The following is a 12,378-nucleotide window of genomic DNA, read 5'->3' on the forward strand; positions in this document are numbered from 1 at the left end:
AAAAATTTCATTTTTTTCTTTTGAAATTTATAAATTTTGTAAATATTGTTATTTTAATTCATATATTTTAATAAATTTTATGTTAATGAAACAAAAAAGGCTTTCGTGGCCATTATGTAAATTAGAATTTAGCTTAAAAGTTTTCTGGTTTTTTGGCAGACATGAAGTACAGTTTTCATCTTTCGACGTTTCGTTCGCACGAGTGGCAAACATTTTCAAGAAATCTTACGTTACAGCAGGCAAAAGGTTACTACTTACGCCTTCTCCCTGCTTGAGTCGTACTGCTTCATCAGGATGTTTGTCTCTCTGTCTGTTGGCTCAATGGATCAATCCCGAGGAGGCAGTGTAACTCAAGTAGGGAGAAGGCATAAGTAGTAGCCTTTTGCCCACTGTAACATAAGATTTCTTAAAAATGTTCACCACTCGTTTGAACAAAACGTTGAAAGACGAAAACTGTACTTCACGTCAGCCAAAAAACCCAGAACATTTTAAGCTAAATTCAAAATTTTATGTTACTTTGAATTTATATGATTTTCACAATATTTCACTTTGAAACTGACGGGCACTTCACTTGAGTCATAATTTTTCTATATGATCATGTGAGTGATGACTTATCAAGATTTTACTGCATAGTTTATCTTAAATAGAATTTTTCTCTCATAAAAACAGAAGGTGGGAGGGGGGATTTCATATTAGGTAAAGTAATGTGTGTGTATCTTGCACACTAAAAAACTATATTGAAAAAGGCTTAATTTCTAAAGTTTAGTTTTTTTTCCCAATTTGGACAGAGTGCTTCAGAATTCAATGGATGCAACCCATGAAGATGAGGGGCCTCTTCCTCGATTTCGAGTAGAAATGGCATTGTTTTATGTTGTTTTCTTCATTGTATTCCCCTTCTTCTTCGTAAACATATTCGTTGCCTTAATTATCATCACATTTCAAGAACAAGGAGAGAAGGAGTTGGAAGAAGGAGACTTAGACAAAAATCAGGTATCAAAAGATTCATGAACGTAATGTACATGATTCAGGCTAAAAAAGTGTAGAATTCTGATGCAATATTTAAAAAATAAATACTGTTCTTCTGTATGATAAAGATTAGCAGATCAAAAATATATTTCAATTAAAAAAAAATGTTTTTGATTTATCTATTGTGTGCCATTTTCATAGGCTGGTGAGGATCCAGGTTTTGTTCCTTCTGGTTGGCATTACAGAATTTGTTTTTTATGTAAAATATGTACTTTATTATGTATTGAACCTGTTGGTATTTCAGAGTGAAGTATTGCAATTCACCAATACCATTTAATAATTTATCAAGTAAGTTATAATTGAAAATTAAAAAAAAAAGATTTTGTACAGATAACAGTGTTTTACATGCTACAAATTATGTACATTTTTGTGTAATGCTGTACATACATACTATAGTGAAATAATTTGATGAGAATTATATATCAAGTAAGAAACAATTTTTCAAGTCTTTTGTGGAAAAAGATCCAGTTATATCACAGTAAATTAAGAGGGGTTCTATCCCTCTTAATTTTTTTTTTAGCATTCTCCTAATATAAGCCCTATCCAAAAATAAGCCCTAACCTTACTATGATCTTCATGTAGTGAGATCCAACCCAGACCGAAAGACATCCTGAGACACCTTTTATACAACATCTTAGTACATAACAATCAGATGAGCAATAAGAAGTTCTCAGTTGGCTAATCACAGGATAAACATGAAAGCATTAAGAAACTACAAGGTAACAAAATATCGGTATTTCTTTAACAGATAAACAGGGTCAAATTGTGGTAATGCCTAAAGAACAATAATCTGAGTTAATGGTTTCACACATTTCGAGTGGCTGGCCCATTTAAAGAATTGAAGAAAGATCCATCCGATTCCCACTTGATAAATTAGAAAGAGGTGGTAAAATCAAGCGTCTCTCTTCCCGATCATGTAAAAAAGAGCATTGTTCCATCAAACGTCATTTCCTCACGGATCTATGGCCTACCCAAAGTGCACAAACCCACATTATCTCTCCATCCCATGGGTACAGCTTCATATAACCTCGCTAAATTCCTTGTTTCCCATTCTCTTGCTACTCACTAAATCAAATAATAATACAGTTAGAAATTCATCAAGCTTCGCTCATATCATACATACAGTTGAACCCAAACAGCTTAACATGGTATCTTTTGGCATAGTCTCAATGTTCACTAACATTCCCATAACTAGTATTCGATGGCTAGAGCGACATCTTAAAACACACAATTTCTCAAAGCCTGAAGTAGAGGATATATGCAATCTCACATTCACATGTGTCTCACAAACAGCTTTCAGTTTTGATAATAGGTTTTACACCATGATAGATGGCCTAGCAATGGGAAATCCCATTTCTCTGATTTTGTGATACATATATAGATAGATGAGTTCGAACGGAAGCTATTGAATGTTGTGCCCTTTCATTTTATAGGAGATATGTGTATGATACTTTTGCACTTTGGGATGAGTCCAAAAATGACTTAGAGCAATTGCTACTCATAAATGATATGGACCCTCATGTTCAATTCTCAGCTGAATTTGAAACAAATAATGAACTGCCTTTCTTGGATGTACTAGTAACTAAACAAAAGTCATATTTCCAAACCTCAGTCTATCGTAAGCCTTTCTCGGTCTCCCTACCATCTCATTTTAGATCTTGCCATCCCATGCAACAGAGATTCTCAGCGTTTCATACTTATGTCGCAAAAGCATTTAACATTTGCTCAGATTGAAACACATTAGACCGTGAACTTGAGACCATGAGAGCAGTTGCTAAAGGCAGGGTTCAACATCAAGATTGTTGATGAAATGAGTAGAAAATTCACGAAACTTGCAAGAGAAACCACTTTGGAAAATATTATTGAGAAGCCACTCGATGAAAGTGTAGTTATACCATACGATCTGATAGTGTCACTTAAAATCAAGCTGATTCTCAAAAAGTTTAACCTTACAGCCATAGATGTGCCTACTAAAAACTTTTGTTTCAAACCCCCTAAAGATGCTATACCACAAAATAAACAATTAGGCATTTATTACATTCCATTTGGTGATTGCCCACTTATGGCTACATAGGACAAACATGGAGACCAATAAAAACTAGATTAAATGAACATGCTTGCTGTGTTTTTAAAAATCAAGAATGTGAAAAATCGACCATCACTGTTCACTGCTGGCAAGAGGGCCATAGATTCAAATTTCACGAAGCGTTTTTCACAAAGTAAAATCCACATCCAATTTAGATTTCTACAAAGGCACATACATCCGGGCCTTCAAAAATAAATTAAACAACAGTAAATCAACACCACCGATTGCATCACTATGGCTTAAATTCATTATGAACGAGAATTTGAAGCAAATTTGAATAGACCAATCGGATAGCTCCATTTTGCAAGCAGCCAATCAGGTTTTTGCAAAAGACTTACACGCAGACACTTTGCTTCATTTTTGCCACAACATTTGACTTGAACAGACGCATTGTTTTTCGTTCCGCTGAGCAACCGATGTTGAAGATTTGGTACTCAATCCAAGTGGGAAACTCGGTCAGCGTGATATTCTTATCCTCTGAAGATGACACCCACAGTGTGTCAAGATGCATTAAGAATTTTTTAGTATTTCCTGGTATTTGCTTTATTCGTTGACGATTTTTTGAGTAAAGCAGTAATGGTGTTAATCAGGGATTTGAAATGCATGCTTTTATTACACTGGAAATTATTATTTGACCCTAAAAGAAGGGGTGTCCATCAAGAGGGGTTTTGCTGTACTTGGAATAAATTATAATATAAACTATAATTAAATTGTAATTAATACTCAAGCAGGCATCCTTGGATGAAAGGCAAACACTTACCTAAACATATACATTTGATACTTTGAATTTTATCAAAGAAAAATGAAGAAAATGGAGAACTTTAGAAATCGCAAGACACCCAGGCTCTGTTAGGTAAGGTCATAGGTAAGAGGCAATGTGAGCACTTCAGCACCTGGACATCTCTGGCAAAACTAGAATTTATTGATACGTCAAAGTTTACATACAGTGCATCATGAATAAAATTATGTAAATCGAAGAATCAAGTCATTGTATGACAAGAAGGGCGGTGCACCCCATTCTGCTTGGACAGTTCAATTCACCTAGTCTAATTCACTCTTAAGCACTGTTGAAGATCTTGAAAATTTTCTTTAGGACTTCATCAGATTATAAATTCATCCCGATCCTCACTTGCAAACTGATTTACTGCCACTGCATTTCTAACAATAAATAAAAAAACAATATCTGATGTATTTTGGTTACTCAATGAAAGCAGTTGTCATAAGTAAACAACCAGTGTAGTTTGACGAATGAACACATCACCTCGGTTGGTCCTGAAACTTAGGTAAACTGACCTTCTTGTTTACTTTAAACAACGACACCCAAAAGAAACTTTTTATGAAACTCCACGTTTACAATTTTTTTTGTCAATTTTTGTGTAACCATCATTCAAAAATGTCTTCAAAAAGAAAGTGATATTCTGCCAAACTGCTTTAGCATGGTTTTTCAGGATGCTCCTAATATAAGCCCTACCTCCAAAAATAAGCCCTAGTGCATTTTTTTTAAGCAAAAATTAATATAAGACCGGGTCTTATGTTTGGGAAAATACGGTATGTATGTTTTAAGCACTGGCTCAATTTCTTTCTGTTTCTAGTGTAGGAACTTGAATATTCAAAATAAGAACTAATTTTAATATATGTATAAATTTTTAACTTATAAATAAATAATCTACATTTTGTGAATCTAACAATTTTGCACTTTTTAGAAATCCTGTATAGATTTTGCTATTCATGCCAAGCCTTTGGAGAGGTATATGCCGCCAAACCAGGAAGGAGTCAAGTATCGTATATGGAAGATGGTTGTATCAACACCCTTTGAATATTTCATCATGTTTTTGATTGTTTGCAATACTCTATTGCTGATGATGAAGGTAAGGAATTTGCGATGAAGCAGATAAAGTGATCACTCTCCTCAAATACAAAATGTGCATAACACAGTTGAAATCTGTTGCTTAGATTTGTTTATATGCCGATTCACTACAAAGATAAAAATATCACTGTTTTGTTTTTCAATTATTATATTATTATTGTTCATATTATTAATATATTTTTAAAACCAAATTTCACCTCTTTAATGCTGCACATAGGAGTAAAAAATTCTAAGAAAAATTTTATTTTCAAATTCAAATATATCAGTCATATCAATATCATCATATATCAATATATTACAATCATATCCATGGACAAAAAACCTTGTAAAGTAGCTTAAAAATAATTAAACCAGAAAAATTCTAATTGCAACAAAAACTTTTTACCTATTATAGTTAACCATTTCAAACTAGAAAATGGCAAATAATCAAAATGGTAATAAATAAGTGTTACCTACATAAGGATATGCATATTGTGGAAAGAAAGACTAGTTAACAAGATGTAACATGTTATTATATTTTTTCATTTTATTATCCAATAACTATTATACCAAAAAAAAATTTTTTCCTTTGTACACACCTCTAAAAATAATAGCCAAATCAATAAATATTAAATTAATAAAATTAATAAATATTATGCAAATTATTAATTATAGACTATAAAAATAGTAATAAAAATATAGCCTTATTAATAAATAAATTGTGATAAAATAGGTTTATGATAACTGTTAGGAACAGGAGAAGTACATATATAACGATGAGTTCCAGAATAATACTGAATTATAAGATTCATTCTTAGTAGGTTTTCTTGAAGATTGGCATAAATTTGATTTGAGAACTTAAAAAAATGAACTTATATTTTATTGAAAAAATGTTATCTATCTATAACTTTTTTATTCAATTTTATAAACTAAGAGAAGCTATCAAGACTAACTATGGAAGAAAAGTAACTGTATCAGGTTTTTGTTGTCATCATCAATGGAAAAGGAGTTTCTTGATATAAGAGGCTGTCATTGAAATGAACTTGTTTTTTTTCAACATTCTCCCAGCATTAATGGTCGCATAATCAAGAGGTGCCTGAATTTTTGTGTGTTACTTAAATACAAGCTCAGTTATATGAACTTAGGCATATCATCTAGAAGTGTTCAAGTTTTCATACCAAACTAACATTGGGACAACATTGAGAAGAAAATGAACTCAAGCTGATAAAAGCTCTTTATTGAGAGAAACTCTTTTTCTATAGGAATTATGTATATTTTATTTTTGAAAATAATGCTCCTATTTTTTAAAATCTTCCATTTTGAGGTTTTTAGCTTATGGTACACACACAGTGGTGGTTTGACATTTGAAACTGGCAGAGTGTGGTGTTGCTTGTGTGCAAATTGAGGAATTAAATTAATAGGAGTTGTCTAGATCTAGATCAGGCATGCTCAGCCTGTGTGTGAGAACACCCATTAATATGAGCGAACAAGCAGTTTTAAACTAACATGAATAAATTGTTTTCAAATTCTGCTTTGGGTAAATTTTTTAAATAAGTTTCATCCCATAGAAATAAAAGAGTTCTGTGCACGTATTTTATTCATCTTGTAAGTTCGTTTTCGGATTTTCCCTGTAAGAAAATTGTTGCAAATTGATAAAAATGAAGTAAATGAAAACTATTTTTTTCATGAAAATAATTGAGGAAGGGTGCTCTCTCCTGCAGCTTCCATTGACAAACCACCACTTCATGCATATATCATCATATGATGTCTAACCTTAATTTGAAATGACATCTCTGTTTACTTGAGTGCATATTTTGCAAACATATAACTTGAAATAGTTTTCCATAAATTATTATAATTATAAAAGCAATCTCTGCATTGAAGCTTCACGAGTTTATACACAATGCTTTATCATCACATTTATATCTATGATCTCACATTATTCCCAAAGCACTATGCATTATATAATTTGATAGTGCAAGCCAAAATGATGATGTGGGAGTATTTTACTTGACAACACTGATTTTCACAAAAATATCTAGATGTTAGGGCATAGGAGAAAAAGAAATTATGCAAAGATTGCTTTTGCTTTCATTTATCATTAAATTCAGATTTAGTTATGATCAAAATTTTCTTTAACATTAAAATTAAACTTGTTAAAAAAAACTTAGCTCAATATTAAACTTTAAATTTATTGAATCAAATAGATCCTGCAGTTGCTTGTTTGCATGCTTTTTTATTGATTCATGCTTCTCAATGTCTTGTACATTTATAAGTATACATTTAAATACCAATGCAATGCTATGAAGTCAACCAAACTTGTGCCTTTTGTTCTGCTATTTGAATTACTTTTCTCCTTACTGATCAAACAGCATGGTGACATTCAGAACTAGATGAGGTTCTCTAAACAGTATAGCTATAGTTACATTCAAGAATTCACTTATGTGCCTTGCACGCATGATATATAAATGCAAGCAATATAAGCTTGTTGTTAGTTTCACAGTCATTTTATGTTTTCAACATATGCATATTTGAAACACAAATTTATTAAATTATGGTTTTCTTTTTAATTTTACATTATTATTTACTTACAATACTCAAAATGAAACAATAACAATCAATAATATTTCTTAGTCCTGCTATATCAGTAGTATCAGTGATGTTACTGATAGTAGTAGTATTACTGTAAGAGACCCAAGTGTATAACATCACCCCCCTAATGGGGGAGCTGAATAAAACTGACTCCATACGTTTGGTGACTTAATAATGAATAAGCCTAATTTGTTGATTATTGAGTAACCCAGGGCTGGCAGGGATATTTAGAAACTGAAACAATAAGTGAGATGATGTCAAAAGTGATAGACATTATCCAAGGTCTGACTGTATATAGTTTAAAAAATTGTTTTATATGGAGTTTTTAATAGTGCTTGCATGCTAATATATATATAGTTTATCTTATAAATATAGAAACAAAATATCTTTTTTTTAATGAAATGTGAATATAAACAATATCAAAACAGTTTTAGCAAATAGGCCTAGTAATGAAAGTAGCATATGACACTTAAAAAATATGTATGTTTTACCGATTTGCGTAAAGTTAGATTGCATATGGGAAATTATTGATTTATTTAAAAAAATGCCACATAATATAAATTTTTTTCCTGAGAAGGCATTAAATATGTAAAGTCATAGCAAATGGATGAACTGTTTTGCTAATTTCCCAAGAAATGAATAGAAGTAAGCCTGTTATTTATGAAGTTTAATCAAGAAGTTATTATTTTAGTGCATAGAGAGAAACTTTATGGGTAGGAAAAAAACCAAAAAGAGATATTGGAGCCATCTTTCATTTTGGTTCATTACAAAATTTATCACAACAGGACATTTTTTGTCCAATGAACTTCAATATCTCAAAAGATGTTCATCAGCATATCCTAGAAAGCAATAAGATTGTATCGTGCCTAAAACAAGTACACCTTATACAAGCTCTATGATCATTTACTGAATCTGCTTTGGAAGGGTAAGTAGATAACAAATATACTCTCTGTCAAAAAAAGTTCTAATTTGAAAAATATTACACAATCATATGTAAGTTAGATCAATAATTGTGGGTTAAAACTTTGACTGGTGCTTTCATTCATATTTTATTTAAAAATATATACCCAGTGTTTTCACTTATGAAAAACACTATATTCAGTAAAAATTTTTTTCATATAAAATTCTAAATTTTAATTTATTTTTCTTCAAATTCTTCTCTGGTGATCAGATCTGTGATAATCAGATCTGGAACTTATCAACCAAGGATTTGCAAAATATTTTCATAAAACTTTTCATAACCTGAGGAAAAATGCTTAAAATTGAAACATTGGAATTTATCACTCATTTCTATAATTGCATAAATGTGGGTATGTACACATTTATTGAAACATCATTACTTTTTTGCTCATTGAACCGTCATTATCACTTTTATGAGGATTAAAATCATATTTGCCAAAATTTTCAATAGACTACTGAGGAATTTCCAGACTTATTTGTCATATAAAATTCAATAATTGAAACGTATGTGACACTATTAAAGAAAGGGGTTAAATTTTGCATCATATATATCTTATAGCTTATTTTCACCTCAGCTAAAAGTATAACTGCTGCAGACACCAGGGGGTGTACCACCTTCTGATTTTTAATAACCAATCACCCATATGTAAGAATCGGCTCGTAAGAATCACATTAAGAATTAAGCTTCGAATGCAACCACGGTGTGATTGTTAAAAGTTGTTGTTAAGGTCATGTGACGATGGACAAGCTGAAAAATTCCCCTTTTGAGGAATTTCGCCATTGACTAATCAGCACCCAGCTAAAAATTAACAACTTGTTGTTGACAAGATAGGGGAGAGGGAAAGGAGTTTTAGATCGATGCTATAGCCTAAAAAATGACGGAGATTATTTCAGCAAATGTGAATGTGGTTGAGAAGAAATAATAAATGCACAATATTTTGTTAACATGTTGCAGTAAAAAACAAACATATCCATACTTAATCATCGAATATGATTCGAATCCAAAGATTTGCCCAACGTTCGCTAGGATGGATCCCTGCCACCATCCATAAAAAGGTGGATTAAAAATGGTCATTGCTTCTGTAATGTTGGCTTTTTTACGTACATCGAAGCATGTGAAAAAAAAACATGCAGCAGCAGCAGGTTAATAATGATTTTTAATTTATGTACAATTATATTTCGGCCAATTAGAGTTTTATCTCACATATTTTGTGGAAGAAATTCAATTTTCTCTCAAGTTTTAAACTAATAAAAAATTTCAAATCTAGAAGTTCCCATAATATGAAAAAAATTACATTTACGACTCATTGATCATGATATGTATGGATTGAAAATTTGAGAATTATGCATAATCACTGGTAAATGTGATAAATGTAGCAAAATTTATCAAACAATCCAATATTTTATCACTACTGTCAACATATTTGTGCTGTATATAGACTCCAACACTGTTTTCAACTCTCCCACACAAGCATCAATTAACTTTTCAATATAACTTAAAAAGTGACAAATTCCTTATTTGGAAATAAAAATGCATTTTTAAAATTTTTTCTCCATTTTTTAAAATATGAACCATGAAAAAAAACTTCTATTAAAGAAAGAATTTAAGTTATCTCACATGGAAGAAAAAAATTGTGTGCTAAGAAGTGGGTAGCCTCAGTTCTTAACTCGATTCTTAATTACGGAACAAAAATGATTCTTAGTTAAGAATGTGGTAGCAAAATTCTCTTGATTCTTAACTAAAGATTCAAATCCATAGTTAAGAAGCAGATTCTTATTAAGAATCAGAAGGTGATACATCCCCAGGTCCTTGTAGCTGCACTTGGAAGGCATTAAGTGAATTAATGGAGACTTCAACTTCGCCATTATCATCAAGTGCTTCCCTTTTGCTGAAATATACCTAGACTTTTGCACTAGTTTGTAGTCTAAACTTTCATGATATTTTTCCCAGTTTTGTACTATCAATCTCATTCTAAGTTTATTAAAATCACTATGAAAGTCAAAAATGGATATATTCTGTAATGCATTGTATATTTCAGGTCTTGTAGACTTTACTGATTAGAATGTTGGTTTTCGTTTGTGTCTTTGCAATGAATACAGCAATTATTTCTACTGATGATTTTTCCCTCCAAAATAGGCATATACATATCTATATATATGAAGTTGGTTTTCTGTCTGTGTGTATGTTCTCTATATAAATCTAAATTTTAGATCAATCTAAAATATATACATGATCGATCTAAAGATATATGCAAAATTTGGCAAACGCCAAATTTTGCATATTGTGTTAAAAAATTACTTAGCTAAAAAAAAAACCTGAATTTTATTACAAAAATGTCTAACTATGAAAAATTAGAGGAAACAATTTTAATCAAATTTCACTATAGAAAAATCTTTGTCAGTCAAATGTTCATACTATATTTGCTAATTCAAATTATAAATTGATGCATCAAATTTTAAAATTCATTTGCACACAATGACAGAATCATAATCAACATCTGAGTTTATCCAGCAAGTGTGCACCCAAGATGTTTCAACATACAGTAGATTTTTTTTAGGTAAAAAAGTAATGCATATCTTTTTTGGCTGTAAAATTTTTCACTTAAAGCTATTGCCAGTTTTATAACAGTTGAATGAAAGACTCTATAGGTTCCAAGAACTCAAAAATTTGAATGAATTTCAGCAGAGCTTTAACTTGGCTAGTGTCTTTCTGGGAAAAATAAAAAATAAAAATTTAGCTAAATAACACTTGTGCTATATATTTACAAATGTATAAAAAATTTGTATAGCAGATGACAAAATGCATTGATGATGTGTTTTTTCACAAGAACCTATCGCAAACTCTGCTGTATGAAATTTCTATTCAACTTAGAAACTTTTTCATTTGTTATAAATTATCAAAATGACACATATTAAGATAACAAACTTTGAAACATGAAGTTCAATACATGTGAAACTTTGTAATAGCGAGTTCGAAAATAGTAAGTAAAAAACATTTTTTCATCACTTTAGTTTTCTGCTTTTTGTTTTCCTTGATTTTTCATTTAGCAGAAAAGTTTGTTACTATTCGCACTGTTTATTAGGTTATTCCTGTGGTTCCCAAATGGTACATCATGGTACTCCGGGTCACCTTAATCAGCTACTAGGAACACAAAATCTACACACGTCTCACTGAGTAGATTTATTAATTCGATAGTGTAACAGTTCATTCAAGCATTAATATTTCCTATTTTACATATAACTAGTTCGAGAATTCAAATTGTTAGTTTTTACTTGCCCAACCTAATCACTCAGCAACTGGCTGTGTTTCAATTTGCATGGCATGGAAAATATTGTGATACACAAGAAGCATCAAGTTTGAAACCATTAGGTTATTCAATATTTTATTTTAAGTATTAGACTTGTAGAGTCATTTTCAATAACATAAGTTGCGTAGAACGGCCACAGAATCAGAAAAAATAAATTATTGATGAAATGTTTGTATTTTCATACATGAAAATATCTTGGTTTTATTTACAAACTTTTTTTCATTTGTTTACACATTAAATACTGTCTTCTTCATCTTATTTGTTGCAATTACTTTTCTTGTGGCATTTTCAATATGATTAAGTACTGGTTCTAATCTTTTTATTTTGAAGATGATATTGTATCAGTTATTAATTTTACAACATCATTGGGAGGCATTTAAATTTAGAATCTACACAATCTCATCTGCATGTTTACATGTAATATCAAAAGAACATTAAAAAAAATACTTTGGAATCAGTTTTGAAAAGTTACATATCACTTTATTTCTTTAGCTCTTCCCTTGTGATAGGAATAAATCCTATCATGTCTTTATTGGTACAATCTAAAATCCTAACTTACA

The 12,378-nt window shown here is 30.9% G+C and overlaps 1 protein-coding gene across 1 annotated transcript in view; it reads left to right on the plus strand.

The window, feature by feature from the left end:
• LOC149087589 (voltage-dependent calcium channel type A subunit alpha-1-like) overlaps nt 1–12,378 on the plus strand; it is a 154,285-nt gene that overhangs the window by 66,363 nt on the left and 75,544 nt on the right. The window contains exons 27-28 of the mRNA XM_089231917.1: nt 789–990; nt 4,816–4,980. Coding sequence (XP_089088043.1) covers nt 789–990; nt 4,816–4,980 — 367 coding nt within the window. The remainder of the gene's footprint in view (nt 1–788; nt 991–4,815; nt 4,981–12,378) is intronic.

This window comes from Pholcus phalangioides, unplaced genomic scaffold, assembly GCF_987345545.1.
Source record: "Pholcus phalangioides strain wild (caught in Gottingen) unplaced genomic scaffold, Ppha-v1.0 ptg000004l_1, whole genome shotgun sequence".
Classification (NCBI taxonomy): Eukaryota; Metazoa; Arthropoda; class Arachnida; order Araneae; family Pholcidae; genus Pholcus; species Pholcus phalangioides.